The sequence below is a fragment of the Syngnathus typhle genome, linkage group LG8, assembly GCF_033458585.1.
Source record: "Syngnathus typhle isolate RoL2023-S1 ecotype Sweden linkage group LG8, RoL_Styp_1.0, whole genome shotgun sequence".
Classification (NCBI taxonomy): Eukaryota; Metazoa; Chordata; class Actinopteri; order Syngnathiformes; family Syngnathidae; genus Syngnathus; species Syngnathus typhle.
Genome location: NC_083745.1, coordinates 9,547,363 through 9,564,865, shown reverse-complemented (window position 1 = coordinate 9,564,865; position 17,503 = coordinate 9,547,363). Strand labels below are relative to the sequence as shown.

The window sequence follows — 17,503 nt, the reverse complement described above, 5'->3', positions numbered from 1 at the left end:
AGATTATTTAATAGCATAAATATAATTCAGATAAATAATCGTTCATGGTTGTGTTGATTGTTAGTTGAAATTGTAATGCTTGTATTTTGATCTTTGCCAATTACTCGTTATGCTCAAATATTGATTGCGAGAGTAATTCATCGATGAGAGTTTGCCCCCCCCCACCCAGCTAGGGCGTAGGCGGGGCCTGTGTGATGACGTCATTCAATGACAGCTAGCTGTCAGAAAGTGAGTTCATTCCCCGGACTCGAGAAGACGGACGGTACGCCGTCGAAGGGTCGGTGCCTGTTTGCTTATATTTAGCGACAAGACACGGTGAGACAGGAAAAATCAGCCCACCGAGCCCGGCCATGGACGAACAGGCGGGCCCCGGCGTGTTCTTCAACAACAATAACAACTCGGTTTTACCCGGCGCTGGTAAAGGACCTCTGCCTGATGGCGACGCAGGGGAGGCGGCTCGAGCGCAGTACAGTATCCCGGGGATCTTACACTTCCTGCAGCACGAATGGGCCCGCTTTGAAGTGGAGAGGGCACAATGGGACGTGGAGCGTGCTGAATTACAGGTGAAATCCACTATATTTTGCACACTCGGGACTATTTTTCTATGACAATCTCGAGGCATAACATAATTCCATTCCGTATGCGCTTCTTGAAATGATTATCCTCGTTCTTAGGCTAGCTTGTTAGCTTTCGCTTAGCAGCTAAATGCTCTAAGCCCCCCCCCCCCCCCCCCCCCCATCCTGTTCTGACCGACAGAACGACGGCTGTTTTCGACCTAGTTACTGAATCCACATTGAACTTGCTGTGTGTTAGTTGACTGCGTTTATTTATGCGTGTGTTCGATAATGGACTTGAATAAAGATGTATTGATTTCATGTAGCTAAGTGATTCTGTTGTTAGCAAGCCATGGCTAACTTAACTGGGCGCTGTACGTCTGCGTTGTTTTTTATATGTTAACGAAATGTCGAGAAGATCCTTCAATAAATCAAGGTTTCTAAGGTGCATCTGTAATGATGACAAAGTACATATTTAGTTGTCGGTCATTTGTTCTGTTAATAGCTTGCGTCTACAAAACACCACATACCAGACTACGGAGTCACAATATATCGGATCGGATTGTATAGCTAACTCTGCCACTCCCCAGGATCAAGGAGATAAGATAAGATAAGTTTTAAGATAAATTTCACCGACTATAGATTCCACTTGTTATATCAATTCCACTTTAACTCACTTTAAATATAGCCCATAAAATGAATTCTGAGACCTGGCTAAAAATATGGTTGTCCATGGCGGGGCCCCCACAACCACATAACCCATTTTATATTTCTTCTGACATATTTCTACACGATGATCGGTGAAACATTATGTTTAGGTTGCTTGCCAGTTTGAAAACAAACCACGTAATTGACTTCCTGCAGTAGATTGGCCAATATTGCAGGCTCCATTTCATGATTGAATTTCAGCTTCATGCTGAAAGTTTTATCTGAGATGTTTATTTCTATTGACACTTCATGTGAGGGGGTTGCACAAAAACAGTGCTTTGTAGTCCTGTGGGAGAACTTTCCTCAAATTATGTTGCTCTCTGTGTGGCCACTGCTGTTTACTTCCTGCTTGTCTGCAGCAACAAATATTGCAAAGCACAGTGAGGTTACTGAATGGCATGTAGGGTAGTTTGCTTGTGGCGGCAAACTGCCACACAATCAATTTAGAATGTTGGTGTCTTTAATGACTGGTTGATATTCTGGGCATCATCTTAAACTCTGGTTTGTGCAGTGCTGCACACTTAGCACTCCAGCGTTTCAGAGTTCAGTTTTTAGTTAGAATAGAAATATTTAATATTTGGGGGCACAACCCTCGCGCGTAATTACTGAATCATTATTTTTTCTTTGTTTTTCAGGGGATAATTCCCTTTAGTATCTTCCTCAGGAGGTGGAATGCATGCTCTGTTGGGTTAAGGTCTGGTGATTGACTTGGCTAGTCTAAAATCTTCCACTTATTCTTCATGTTTGCTTAACAGCAAATGCAGTTGTCAGTGAAAGCCAAAACCAATCACTATTTAATGTTTAAATATCCTTTCTAAATGCAACACCCGACCGAGCAAGTAGAAACACTCATTGATCACATGTTCCAATAATTTTGCTTGGGTTGCTCTGTCCTGATTTGTCCAAGACATCTAGACGTAAATAGCTGAACTTTTAGAAGGCACTTTATAGCCACTCACTCTTGTGTACACTTAAGGGGTTCATATGATTTCTTCTCAAAACCCAAATTACAAATTTGCGTACTAAAGTACATTATTTATTGCCTAACAAAAATGTATGTACAACAATTGAGAAATGTATTATAATTTCTGTCACTATTTGTTTTTAATATATAACTGAGGCTATTTGACACCACAACATGTCTTGTTTCTCTTTGTTTGGGCTGAAGGCAAGCCCCATAGTTTGCAAGAATGCTGCCCAGCAAGCCTGATAGGTCCTGAAGTGGCTAAAGAGCCACTCCTCTTTAGCTGGGCCGCCCCGAAGCTGACTGTACACTACTGTACATGTCAGCTTCTCAAATTGCAGAGTTGAAAGAACCTTTCTGTAAACCTTCGTATTAAAAAGAATATACATTTTTGAGGTGTGCGTCATGAAATAGGTAGGCCCAGTTGTGATGTAAAAATGTTCATTGCTGACTTGTAAGTCCAGCGAAGATAGAAAGAAGCAATCTTTTAGCTACATGAGTCATTCTTATTTTGATAAAATGGGATACACAATTTTTGTCAAGATTGTCACATTATTTAAATCACATTTCTGAGGTCCTTGACATCCTCTTTGGATCTATGAGCAGAAAATAAACTCCTGTACGCGATGACCCTCACAGCCTTCTAGTCATGGGGAAATCCCTGCTCCATGATATATATCTCTTTGCCTGAACAATCTGTCTGCTTCCATAATTTGACACCCTGAGAAGGTTGAAGGTGACTCACGGTGTGAGATGGATCCCAGGGTGTGTAGTGTGAAAAATGAACCCGATTTGAAATGCCAATCTTATTCCAAAAAAGGAAAACAACTCGGAGTGTTTATGGTCGGAGATTGTCAGTAACAACTGCAGATAGCTGCAGATAAGATTAGTATGAGTGAGCCACGATTAAAACGCTTATTAGAATGCTCTTAAATTGACTTACTGTTAAGGCATAAAGCTGGCCAGTTTGGCTCGACAGCGCAAGAAAAACAAGCACTGTGCCAAGCTCAAACACAGGCTTGCACTTAACTGTGGCATTCAAAAATGGCTTGTCACCGTCGTTCCTTGGTCAACTCAATATTTTGGTGCACTACGCAGGCCATTGTTATTTTTACTTTCCAGTATTTGCATCAGCTTGGGAAAGTGCAAACAAGCAACATTTCAAAAGTTGTGATTATCCGAAGTCAGACTACTTATGTTCGTTCTCACGTAAGCAGGCCACAAACTCATAGCTTTAAGGCTTCATGAGAGTTACCACATAGCGGTTGTTGCAATGACAAATAGCCACTGTGGACAAATGACAATGAATCCTATAAAATATCATTTTTAAAGCCAGTTTCTTTGAGCTTAACTATACACACCGGGCGTAGTTTCTCTGATAAAAAGTACGAATATATTTCCTTGCCACAGTGAATCCCGAGTCTCCTCGTGCTCCAAAATGATTTGTCAACCTCTACGGTGGCGGCTGCATGAGAATAAAATGTATGCCAAACAGTCTCATGAAGTGCAGTGAAGCTGTTAGACATGCTGAAAGGTAATCCTAATAGTGATGGGCTTCTCTGTTCGCCCCCCCCCCCCCCCATGATTTGTTACCATCATTTTTAAGTGCATACTTGTATTATGTATAGTGCTGTTGAGCACTTTTGACAAACGTGTGAATTATTTTCTTGCTCTCGATCAGTTCCATTCGACAAGGCATGTTTGTATAACCAAGTACAGCACACAGCCTCCAGCTGTGCAATTGCATTACAATGTTATTATTAAATATAGATATTATTTTGCTCCGGATCTGAATTGTGATGGAGATAGTATTGTTTTTTAATCCCCACTCTGACTACAGATGACTGTGAATCTCACACATAGCAACAGTATTAGAATGTTGTTTTTTCTAAAGAGAGTGTAGCTGTGTTGTTCTGAAGCCTAAATTTCCACAAATGACATTAATATTGCTTTTATTCATATCAGAAATGTTAACTTTGTTGATGATGTTTTGATTTATTCCCAAAGAAATTCCTGGTCGATCCCAGCTGGAATGAGTGTGTTTCCTACTGATGGATGCCTCGCACCTGTCTTGCTTCTGGAGTTCTGCAGCTTTTTCCGCCCTTGTTGCTGTCAGTGTGATGGAATGTGTGGAATGTACTTGGTGAATTATCAGGTCAACCATCATGTTGATCGTGGTGTTGTGGTGGGCTGCTGTGAATTAACTGCACTCAACCAAAGAAAGCCTGTTTGCATTGTAAATATGGGATTTACACCAGGCCCTGTTCCTCCTCTGGTCGCAAAGGGTCACCATGTGTGGAAGCCCTGTGGCCATATGAGGAGTCTTGTGAAATCCTGTAAAATGGAGTAAATCAAACCCTTGTCAGATTGCAATTCACTGTGTTGACGGCGTCAATCTTGATCAGTGGATTCTTTGTCAGTATAGTCCTTATTGTTAGTCTCACTTATGTCTGGAACTAAGAAAAAAATAAAATAAAAATAATATTAATAAAAATTATATATTGGCTATAGGTGTCAAAATCAACAGCTAACTGAATATCACATTAATGTATTTTAATAACTAAGTAATCATTTAGGACCATTGTTTGACTTAAAATGGTCCAGTTCCTCTGGATTCAGCCTCGACAGTAATGATTCTCAGATTTAATGTAGTTCTCATAAAAGCAAATTGATTATCTTTTATGTTTAATCAAATAGTCATTTGCATATTTACTTTGGAAGACAATGACCAAACCAGTAACTGAATTAGTTTAAAAAAGGATCATGAGTACAACATCAATCCCTCTCTCGTGTGAGATTAATTGTGAGGCACCTTTATACAAAATACCAATTTATCTGATTAATCTCTGGAATAATACATTGATTCTAAAAATATTTGATTGTGACAACCTTAATAATGACCCATTTGCCGGATTAAGATTGACATGCAAAAGTGGAGACTCCTGTTCCTGTCTTGTCCGAGCAGGATTATCTGTGTTCTATCTTGTGTTCATCTGTAGCCATGAGCCTATCACCATGCCCTCCTTTGACCCCCACCCCCCAAACACTCTAGATGCCCCATCCTCATGTCCCTCGCTCGGGCACACTGAGGAACTCTTATCCCGCAGCCCAATAATGCAGTCATTGTGAGGCCAGGATTAAATGCTTCCTGTGTCTCTTAACAGCCTTCGTTGACTCATTACATTCCTCCTAAGGTTAATGTTTGATCAGGGTGTAGATGGCAAGCCAGGGATTCACAGAGCTTCACTCTTCTCACTCTCTAGCACCACAGAACACCAGCCAGGAGTCTTCGTACAAGTGCTTCAATGGAGATAAGGAGGCGAACGTTTCTACAATTTCTTTGTAATCACATTCAGGCTGACTTAAAGTGACAATTGGTGACATGGTTGTTGTTTGTGTAGGATGCATTTGAATGCATCTATCCAGCTCATTGTGAAGGAACTGCAGACAGAGTGGTCGATTTTATATGTTGCTTCTGAAGATCAGTTGTTGATATTTAGGGATGGAAAGTCTAAATTTAGCATTATTTTAGGGAAAATAACTGCCACAGTGCAGTTGTTGGTATGTATGCACAGGGCTGTAGATGTTTAGAATGCTGCTTCCAATGTGAGGCCGACTGAAGTGCAGTCATGACTCATTGTTGCGGGGCTACAGTAGCTCCGCTTGCTATTCGTGCGAACTCGTCATCCAGCCCACTCAAACTCACACCGCCCTCTGCATATAGATTCCAATGCAGAAATTCTATTTCGTTTCCTCGAGGAAGTTAACACCAAGCTAACGAAAAATCGACAATTTCACATTCTGATTTTGCGTCACAATTTTTTTCCTGTCAATTTTTTTTCCAAAAATGCTTCATGAGCATGGCATCTATGTTTTCTTGAGCATGAAGCTGCACCTAAACTTAAGTCCACTGTGTGAAAGGTTGGAGACCAAACTATGTCAGCAACCCTGCCTCTTTAAAAGTGACTCTTAATGTAGAGTGAAAATATTTTGAGGGAGCGTTGTGTAGGAGTGTGAGTAGGTAAGGCGTATTATTTCCCATCCTGCCACACATATTGATTTGACATTGTACTATTTTAGTCTCAACAAAAGCAGCTGCTCTCCGATGTGCTGTCTTTATTCCAAGAAAGAACATTTTATGACGATGATGCGAGCAAATAAAAGAAAAAAAGTCTCCTTTTATAGACACATTTCAAATTTGCCTCCCACTCCTTTAAAACGTCACCTATCTTTGTATTTTCAGGCACAGATCGCCTTCCTACAAGGAGAACGGAAAGGCCAGGAAAATCTCAAGAAAGACCTTGTGAGGAGGATCAAAATGTTGGAGTATGCGCTGAAGCAAGAGAGGTGAGTGCCATCACTATTGCGACTTTATTTTGCTAAGAAAATACCTTTGTGTGCATTTTAAGAGCCCATGCAGTCAAACGTCATTCATATTAAACATATACAAGCACAATGTCAGCAGAATCCGTTGTGGTGTGAGATTCTCCTGGGTTTAGCTGTCTGGTGTCTTGGGGAACATGTTGGCAAAAAGGTCCACGTTGGAATTTTAACATGCTAAAAAAATGAGGGCAAGAATGGAGAATTCCTTCTCCAGCCGAAATGAGGTCAGCGCCATAGCTTTTTCCTCTTTTTAGAAGGATTTGTTTTCGTTTCGTTTGCGCACCAGCTTGTCATACTCTCACTCCTCTTCCTCATTTATTCAGCCAACTTTTTCAGTGTTCGGAACATCAGATACTACTTTTGGAACTGTAAGAGTGAGAGGCCATTTTTTTTAATGACTGCACCGCTTTGTTTTTGTTTTTTTCTGAGCCAACCTACTGCGATCTCAGAGCTCAGGGGGTCAAAGACAGTGTGTTTAAAACAAACCCTTATATTTACTTATTTCTGCCTAGACAGGAGATAATTAGGTAGTCTCTCAGTGTTGACTAGGCCACATTTGTGATCCTATTAGCAAGTGCTCTTGACCACCTCAAGTTGTTGACTCGAGCTGTTCGGTGTGTGAATCATAGCGGCGTGCGTGTCAACAGTTTACAAAGAACTGAGAGAGTTGCTCTGATTTCCTCTGCCATCTCAGGTGTCACTTACCATTTGGCTTCCTTTCCAGTGTGAGGAATTCCACTGGCCAATCGTTCACGCGTGGGATTGTCCTGTAGCTCTTTTTAATGCGTATTCATCTACTTTTCCCTCGCGAGAGAGCGCACGACTGCCTCAGGAGTGACGCTTGTAGCCCAGAATTACTACCACTTCCCGCTGGTTGCTAAGCAACCACTCACATCACCGCGAACATCTTAAAAGCAGTGTGAGATTTTCATGAGGGGAGCTTCTTCTGGTTGGGCGCTGGAGTCACGAGCTGCCGCCGTGTGAATTGAAAGGTGTTAGTGTACGCTTTGTACTGAGCTGATACATTTGGATCTGCTTGTAATGAAAGGGTTTTTATTCTTTCATCATCACTTTGTCGATGAAGCATGTTACAATACTAGTAAATTGATGAATTAAAGAGTTGCACCTATGTGACAAGTAGTAGTATTGCCTTTCATACAATAATTAAAATGTTGTTATTTGATGGTCTGAAAATTCAGGTGAAGATGTAAAATACACTGACTTCGTGCAATCTTGTCTTGTCAACCATGTTTATTTACCTGTACACGCTTGTATTTGTTTGACTTACAGAGCAAAGTACCATAAGTTAAAATACGGGACAGAGTTAAATCAAGGTGACGTGAAACCTCCAAGCTACGATTCCGGTAAGTTTGCTGTCACCTCCACCTGCTCGTCTGAATTACTGTTATTGTTGTGCTCACATACTTTGCGTGACATCACCGTTTTGCGCGTCAAAGCCTCATTCCTGTCAGATCTTGTTTGCCTCCATAGTTTCCCCATGTCCTGTCTTGACTAATGAACTGGTTTATTCCATTGTGAAAACCGCGCTGCGTGAAAACAATATGTCTAGACCACTCTTTAAATGCAGAATATTTTAAATTTCTTACAGCGATGTAACAGTAAAGCAGTGTAAAAAAAATAACACCAATTAGTACCGTTTAAACTCTACACTCTTTATTTTATTTTGAACCTCAATAAATGAAACTTCATTAACTAACACATATCAAAACTTACAATATTGTGAGGCAGACAGGCTAACCTTTATTTGACTGGTACCCACCTGCGACTTATTTCTACAAAGTAGCTGAAAGGTCAGCACTCTTTCACATCAGCATGCTAATTAAAATGTGGTAGCCCTTAAAGCTTTGTTTCCACAGTGTAAACAGAAAAAATAACTTTGTAGCATTCTATTAGTGTAATAGCGTTGTATTAGTGAGTGTTTTGAATGGTTTGTAATGTTCAAGTATTTTTCCATCAAATCATATTTGGACGATTCCTCACCGATTTCCTCATCGATTTTTACGAGGACTGTTCAAAGCTCCCAAGCCCTTGAAGTGTTGATGCAAGGCAGGAGGTGAGGGAAGACTTGTTAGGTGGTGAGGGTGGGTGGCGAGGCCTGAAAAGAGTGGGAAGTGTTGCTCATATGGTGACACGGCTGCCAATCGCTCACCTTCCTGACATGTGACCCACTTCTTCAGCAACTAGCAATATTTGACGCCACAACTCCGGCCACTGTGACACACTTGTGTCAGCACCATCCAAGCGTTTATTAACATGCGTCTGGCCCATGCTAGAGTCCCAAGTGACTCACAAGTGGAGCGTAAAAAAAGATGAATATGACTCTGAGCTTTGGCGGCATAGTGAATTTGAGCAGTTCGGGATGCAGCCTTGATCAAGCATCCATATTAAGAAGTGTACATACTACTAATAATCATTATTTAAAATAACTACAATCGCAAATAAATCAATATTTCAATTTTATACCAGTTGTATTTATGAGTTGATCGAAAAAATTCATTGACACACGTATGTAACCGAAAGCTGAATGTGTGTCTCTTCTCCTTCAGACGATACGAATGAGAACGACACTTCTGGATCGCTGAACAATCAGCTGTCCTGGAAACAAGGCCGGCAGCTCCTCAGGCAGTAAGAACACATATCTTTAGATTTTCCTCGTAAACATTTCTTTATTTAGCTACAAAACACACTTGATGTGTGACTTGAATTGCCCGGCTGTTCGGAATGCTCCCTGGTGCATATCGTATGGCTGACTTCATGCAAATTACAGTTGGCGCATGATGGTGCACTTCTTTGTCAGCAGTGTTGAGGACCCGAAAGCGTGGACGGGAGCTCCCTCACATGGGCAGCATCAGTCATTACCTGCTCTTTCTTTTTAATAACCTGATTTAAGTGCATGTTATTGTGAACTTAAAAAAAAAGTTGATCTGATTTAAATCTTTCAATATGACAAGGCCAGAACCTGTCACATGAAATAACGATGCATTGGAATGTGACCCAGATTAAGATTGAACACGGGAAACTCAATTCGACGTAATTATTACTTTTTGTGGCCAAATATCTGTTTATGAAATTTCACCTCATTATACCTTATATCATTTTGTAAGTGATACTCTTTGGTTCATGCCTATTATGTGGCCTCTTAGCTAAGGAAAATGTGATCAATTAAGCGCACTACAGCCTCTCATATCATCTGCTTTACATCCTGGCAGCCCAGATTTCTTGATGAACAAAGTGCTAATTTCGGCTGAGACATTTTGCCCAAAATGCTTTTAATCCAATTTGTGCTCGCTGATGAGGCAAGAGTAGCATGAATCTCTTTCTGCATCTTTGATCACATTTATGTCCCTGCAGTATCTGGTCAACATCTCTATTCCCCCAAGACATTTTTATGTAACACTATCAATTCAGTCACCCTTGTTCAAGTTTGCCTGCAACTCAAACAACCCATTTGTCATTTTCTAGGTACCTGCAGGAGGTGGGTTACACCGACACCATCTTAGATGTGAAGTCACAACGTGTCCGAGCGCTGCTAGGACTAGCCGGCGATGGAAGCGCAAAGACGGTTGAACGTATGAGTACGGAGCCTTTAGTGAATGGGACAGACACGTCAACAAAGGGCATGGGAACTAGAGGGTAAGTAACAACCTCAGTTAAATGAATAGCAAGCTCCTAGATACGGATGACTTGCTTGTAAATCACATTGTAAAGCAGTCCAACTCTTATTGCAGCCGTGGGTTTATGGATGTATTCATACTCCACAGGAAAGCTGAGCTCTCAGACACAAGCGCCGTGCTGGAGGCCTTCAAGTTCATCGAGAATGCGGCAGCTGAGTTCAGTGACGACGATGACGAAGAGGACAGTGAGGGGAAGGACAGGACTAACGTGGAGTCCAGAACGGTAAAATAAAAGCCTACCATCACTTTCTAAATGGTTTTATATCTTGACGATTCATGTTCCTGCATGCTCCCTCCAGATTATTAGGAAGAAGCCGTCGTCATCATCAACGCCGCCAGCCAGTATGGACATTAGTGAGGACCCCGACACAGAAGATGCCCTCAAGGGCTTTGATTTCTTATCAAGCCCTGATGAGATGGACATCTCACCAGAGTGCAGAGGCACAGGGGATGGCACTGACTGGGGTGAGTCTGCTGAATCTGGTAGCGTTTTGAACAAAACGAAAACACATCAGCATGCAGGTTTTAGAAAACATGAAGAAAACCTGGAGCTTTCTAATTTGACTGTAAATGTGATTTATTGGTTTTCCTAACACTTTTCATTCATTTGTCTTGTGTACATAAATCACAACCTATGGAGTTAATATCATATTGTCCGATGTCATCCACTCTATGTTCCTGAAGCTAGCCTGTGACTAGAATTTCTCACATCTTGTGTGTTTAATCAGTCTAATGTTTGTCTTCCACCGGTCCTCAGATAAAAGCCAGAAAAAAATGGGCTCAATAATATACTGAGCTGTTTCTTTGTAACGGGGTCCTGGGTTGTGCCAGTGTTTGGGATTTTTTGGCGTTTCTTAAAAGAACAGCTATAGGACATCTCAATTTCACACATGTATGGAAACACTGAACAGTCTGCAATTTTGACATCATTTCTGGGCTGCACAGTATCATAATTGCTTCGGCGAGGTCTGTGGAAATGCAGAGTTAGTCCTAACAAAATGCAAATTTTTAGTTTGAAGTGTGTCTGCTTGTAGCGCCTTATCAATCCTACACGCTGGCATCCAATTAATAGTAATACAAAATTATCCTTTTGTTCATTGTTTTGCTGGGATCCAATTAATAATTGAAAAAATATCCTTTTGTGACAAACGTCTTTATGATAGGAAACTCTAAATATTCAAATTGGAACATGCAAAGAATACTAAACATAAACAGTCTCTCTGAAATGCGTGAAGTCTTTCAAAGAAAAGACCTTCATGCTGTCTACTGTGACCCTTGAGAAACCTTCACATTAGGAGCAAATGGAGAGACGGCTCTGTAGCTCTCCCACCCTGCCAGGCCTTTTAAGGCTCACCACTTGGCAGTTCTTCAGCAGCCTCTCCCTTTGGTTTTGTCCCCCCTGTGTAGACAAGAACGAGCACGGTCCCATTTCTGAGGCCTGGGACGTGGACCCGGGCTTGATAACCAAACTCAAGGAGCAGTACAGAAAGGAGCGCAAGGGGAAAAAAGGGGTGAAGAGTAAGTCCTGCCAGGCGTCGCTGCCTCCCTTCGTCTCTCTTTGTAGAGTCTCACTTCCTTGAGTTCATTCGAAAAGCTCCAGTCAAATGCCCTTTATTTGGCTTTGCTCTGACCTATTCTTGTCTGTCATTTCATCTTGAATGCTTTCTGTTCTTTGTGCCGCATACTCCATATTTGTCCCTTTTCCTTTTACTGGCTTGCTGCATGCTGTACCGCCCGCCCGCTCTAATGTCACAGATATCACAGAGCAATATGAAAGGTGGTCCATTTTAGGATCGAGTCATTTCCCCAGCCTGTTTGTGTCAGCGCGGCTTTCCGCAGTGATCATAATGTCATTATTGCTATTGCCACCATCTTGGTCTGTCAGCGTTGATGCTTCTGTAATAGTTGCGGCACTTCACAATTGTCTCAAACGGCTCTTAGGGAAACGCACTTAAGTCGTCATAGTCTACTTCACTCGGCAGTTTTTTTCCTCGCCTTGATTGAATAAGGAAATTAAGGCCATTGTCGTTCTACTTCATTTCATTCGATTCTGCTTTTATTACTTGTCTGCTTTCAGTACAGATTAGTTTTACTCTTCACTCTGTGGCCAAGGTCAAAGTAAGTAGATGTAGTTTTAGGTCGGGCTTCAGAGTGTTGCTTTGTGTGGTACAATGACAAGGTGTATTGTGCATTTTTTCAGAATTATCAGGTAATTCTGAAAAAATGCACAATACATGGTCTTGACACAAAATGATATCACATTATACATAGGTTATTTCATACCCATTTTGAAGGGGCAGCCCTGTCTTCCGCAAGTGAATGCTTTTTCGCCTGCCCTATATGCTGATGGGCCAATGGCTGGTATGGATTCCATTACCATGATGATCATGGTGAGGCTAGTGGGCTGAAATAGGCCAGCTGCTTCTACTTGTGGAAGTGGAGCCCTGAGTGTGTCTGTGGACAGCAAGCGTAAAGACAATAGATAAATAAATAAATACATTTGTCACTATGTAAATTAGCTCCACTGCTCCACGAAAAAGTCGTCGGTTGGAAATTGAGAAAAGTACACCCAAGGACTCATTTTCAGAGATTGGCAGGTAATAAAGTATTTACTCGTCGTTTAATTACAACACTTGATGTTTGGGCAGATACTCCTGAGGCCCAACTATACTTAATACACAAGACATTTAAAAGTCAATTATTTTCTAGTATGTGCCCATGAATTAAAATGTAAGTCAATATTGCTTTTGACCCCCATCCACACAAGTCTGCATTTAATGTCAAAAGAACATCAACCACCTTTTTTCCCCCCATCTGTGCTGCTGACCTCCATTCTATCCCATGTATCTTTTCTGCATCCCTCATTTTTATTGCTTTTCGATGCTACGTTTCCATTATTTTCATGTTTTGTCTCTTAATCTTTTTGATGGGATGCTTTCAACAGGACCCAACCGGTCCAAGCTCCAGGACATGCTGGCTAATCTGAGAGATGCTGAGGACGTGTCCCACATGCAGCCTCCATCCGCCACCCAATCCCGATCCAACGTTGTACGCTTCAACGAGGTCGACGGCAGCCGAACAGATGAAGGTCAGCGAGTCTTAGTTTCTTCGTGGCAAATATGCCTCAGCCTGTCTGTAATTGTCGACACCGTTGTGATGACTCGAGCTCTGTGTTTATTTCTAGTGGAGGCGCTGACCTTCCCGCCCACCTCAGGGAAGTCGTTCATTATGGGCTCCGATGAGGCCATGGAGAGTGAGTTGGGCCTGGGCGAGCTGGCCGGGCTCACTGTTGCCAATGAGGCCGACAGCCTGGCGTACGATGTGAGTAGGAGGGTGCCAAAAATCCCACAAGGCCATCATTCTGGCCACAACTATTTCTGAACATTTGATGATTCGAGCTTAGAGTGTAGCTGGCCATGTTTCTCTAACATAGAATTCATCTATATATATATAGCCAATATTCCCATCACAAGCCTCTACTTTTCCTTTAGTTTTGATAGTGCATCGATAAACGTTCCTGACTAGAAACTCTTTCCTCAGATTGGCAACAATAAAGATGCAATGAGAAAAACCTGGAATCCTAAATTTACCCTGCGGAGCCATTTCGACGCAATTCGAGCGCTGACCTTCCATCCTGTTGAGCCTGTCCTTGTCACTGCCTCGGAGGATCACACCCTCAAGATGTGGAATCTTCAAAAGACAACTCCAGCCAAAAAGTAGGAGAACATGACACATTGGTGAAAGACACTCTTGTATCTGTGAAGATGCTTGCTTTCCATTGGCTTGACATCTGCCGGGAATTGTTCTCACTCATCAAAGTGATTTCGCAGCACAGCTCTGCCACACTCCCACGCGCTGTCTACTGGGAGTCATTCAGAGTAAACACTTCTGGATCAGTACAACTTGTTAAGCTACACTTTTATAATGTCAAGAGATGCTGGCCCTATCAACAACTTTCAGGAACATTCTGTCTGGAACATTTTGTTTTTGACATGTACCACCAGAAAGACAGGTTGTAACGTTGTTTAAAAGAAAAGTATAAACGATATGTGACATTGAGAATGTTTTTTTTGTACATCACAAAAGGGAAAATCAAAAGGCAGTACTTTCGCAAACAAATACTGCAACGTTGCAGATTTCCCAATATACTTTGTCTTAGAGCCCTTCCTCTTGGCTGATGTATCTGATAGGATATTGATTCATTTCCCATCTCTTCTCTGTTAAATGCTGCCAAACTGAAACTTGGCATCTCTGAATGTCCTGCAAGTAAATGCCACAGTTGTAGCGTGTGGTGATCAATGTTTTTTGTCCACAGGAGTACATCTTTAGATGTGGAGCCAATCTACACCTTCAGGGCCCACAGGTACAATATAGTGCTGTTAAACAAAATCATGTTTTTAGTCTTGCCTGACAAACACGTAAACGTCTGATCATACTGGAACTCACAGGGGGGCTGTGTTGAGCGTGGTCATGAGCAGCTCCGGGGAGCAGTGCTTTAGCGGCGGGGTGGACGGCACCATCCAATGCTGGAACATGCCCAACCCCAACATCGACCCCTACGATTCCTACGGTAATGCAGGGATGACATTTTTTATCAAATAAATTAATACGAGAATGGAATTCAGTGATTGATTGAATTTGTGGTGTGTGATAGACTCATCAGTGCTGCGTGGGGAGCTTTGTGGGCACACCGACTCCATTTGGGGCTTAGTGTACAGCAACGCACACCAGCGCCTCCTTTCCTGCTCGGCTGATGGGACTGTGAGACTGTGGGATGCCAACAATATTTCCCCCGCTCTCACAGTGTTCAACGAAAATAAGAGTAATCAATCTAAATCCCGTAATTGTGAGTTCTCCACAGTGACCGGTTGCTTTTGTGTAACCCATGGCTGCTTATGTTTGTATCAGAGATGGGAGTTCCCTCCTCAGTGGACCTGGTGTGTAGTGAACCAGCTCACTTGGTCACATCCTTTACCAGCGGAGAGATTGGCCTCTTCAACATGGAGACGAGTCAACTTGTCCTCAGCCTGGAGTCCAATACGGAGCAAGGTCTGTTTGGAAATGCTTTATTTACATCAGTTATGTTTTTATTATAATTATTGTAATTTTTAAAAACATTTTATAGTCTCACAAACAATTAAAGGATGCTTAATGGGAACATTGTGTTTGTTTACACACGCATATTTCTAGTTCTACCCGATTGCATCGTTGTGTTCACTCTCATTCAGGTCCTCCCAGTCACATCAACAAGATCCTCAGCCACCCCACGCTCCCCATCACCATCACAGCACAGGAGGACAGACACATCAAATTCTACGACAACAACACTGGCAAACTGATACACTCCATGGTGGCACACCTGGATGCCGTCACCAGCTTAGCTGTGGACCCTAACGGATTGTATCTCATGTCGGGCAGTAAGTGTCTAAATTAGCGCTGAACAGGAAAAATCACATTCAGATTACATTACACTTACCGCCCAGGGATGACATTTTGAACACTACTCAATCAGGTTACAGTGCAGATGCACACACTAAGTTTTGTGCAATAAAATGCTTGTATTTGTTTGCTTAAAAATCCCGAGTATAGCAATTGGTGCAAACAATGACCCACAGGTGTTCTATGTATTGAGTGGTAGTTGACATATTTGAATGAACACATGCAGTTTCTCTGATCTGCTTCTCTTGCTTCTGACAACTATTTATCCAGGTCACGACTGCTCCATCCGCTTGTGGAACCTGGAGAGTAAAACCTGCATCCAGGAATTCACGGCTCACCGAAAGAAGTTCGAGGAATCCATTCATGATGTGGCTTTTCATCCCTCCAAATGCTACATCGCGAGCGCCGGGTCAGACGCCCTGGCTAAGGTGTTCGTATGACGCAGTGCGACATCTCTCCCCATAGCCCCCTCCCCCGAATCCGCCACCACTGATCAGGGACCAATTGAGGCACCGGAAGGGAATTGACCTTCAGGCACGGGTCCAATGTCACCCTCTACCACCCGCCCATTGGTTTCCCATCGGACCGGCAGACACTGTTGCTGCTTACAGGCCAGGGATCTCCACATGAAGGTCAGGCTGGGAGAACTGTCCTCCTGCCCTACCCCTCATCTAGCATCCAGGCAGGCCTGGGTGTGACCGCTTGCAGCAACTCAGACTTCACCTCCGCAGCCAGGAGGCTCAGGACAAGTGTGAAAATAAGTGAGGAGTCAAGAAAGCCGGTTCCGAGCCGCTTTTCAGCCCCGCCCGCACCCCTCAGGCCCTCTCCTCCCCATCAACGGACCAGACCCGCTACAAGATCAGGTTTTGTGTTGTCGGTCAAGATTCACTTCTCCTTTGCTTTTCGGACTGACTCTGCTTGCTGGCCTGCCTTGATTTTCCTTTTTAAAACACTTGTTGACAAATGTGCCTTTGCTTTAAAAGGCCTTGGAAATGTTATTTTAACAAGCTTGTTTTGGGGGAGTCGGGAAGGAGGGACCGACTGAGAACCGGATCTGGTTGACAGTGTTGCTCATTTGGGTGTAAAATGACAAATGCTTATAATAAACAAACTATATATTCAGTCTTAAAATTAACTGTGTAGTGTGAATTGAGTGCTCCTTTTTGATAAATGTATTTGGGGAATCAGTTTTGTGCTTTTCCAGGCAAAGCTGGTAGTGTGACGCAGAGCAGATGCATTATATGGTCTGTTTGTTAGATTATTGTACACTTGATAAGTAAGATTAGCGTACAAATATGTGTCTAAAGTAAACCATTTTGGTTATACTATTACAATTCAAAGTTGGTTATTGGTGTTCATTTTAGAAATAACGAATTGATTTTGCCCAGTTTACTCTTGTTCCAATTAAATGGCTTGTACTGTTTGTAGTTCCCTCTCCCCACCGGACATGCTTGATCACAACGTGATGTGTCATCTCCACTTATTGACAGTAGTCCAGTGTTTAGCAGGAACTTAGTGCAGTACTTTTGACATAACACGTTCACCATCTAACACAGAATGACCTGACGTTTCCTGCAACTTCTAATCCTACTGTAAACTGCGAAGAGACGTTCCGAGGGTTTGAATCAAATGACGGGAGAGTGCAGTGTCCAACGAGCCATTTTCTCATTCACTGGTTTGTAAATCAAAGCAATGTTCAAAAATAAAACCTGCTGTAAACTATTAACTTGGCTCTGATATCAGTCATGTTTATGCTTGCT

At 42.4% G+C, this 17,503-nt stretch overlaps 1 protein-coding gene across 2 annotated transcripts; it reads left to right on the top strand.

Moving 5' to 3' along the window:
* Positions 1-212: 212 nt before the first annotated feature.
* strn (striatin, calmodulin binding protein) lies at positions 213-17,469 on the top strand. 2 transcript variants are annotated; one of them, XM_061284684.1, is made up of 17 exons: positions 214-563; positions 6,470-6,573; positions 7,900-7,973; positions 9,177-9,255; positions 10,093-10,263; positions 10,392-10,527; positions 10,604-10,769; positions 11,712-11,822; positions 13,249-13,392; positions 13,489-13,625; positions 13,845-14,020; positions 14,620-14,667; positions 14,753-14,874; positions 14,959-15,126; positions 15,213-15,353; positions 15,533-15,721; positions 16,014-17,469. In XM_061284684.1, the coding sequence occupies exons 1-17, from the start codon at positions 351-353 to the stop codon at positions 16,181-16,183; spliced, it is 2,349 nt and encodes a 782-aa protein (XP_061140668.1). In that variant the 5' UTR covers positions 214-350; the 3' UTR covers positions 16,184-17,469. The 2 variants fall into 2 exon arrangements, with proteins under 2 accessions (XP_061140669.1, XP_061140668.1); XM_061284685.1 differs by lacking the exon at positions 11,712-11,822 and having other exon boundaries at positions 213-563.
* Positions 17,470-17,503: the final 34 nt, after the last annotated feature.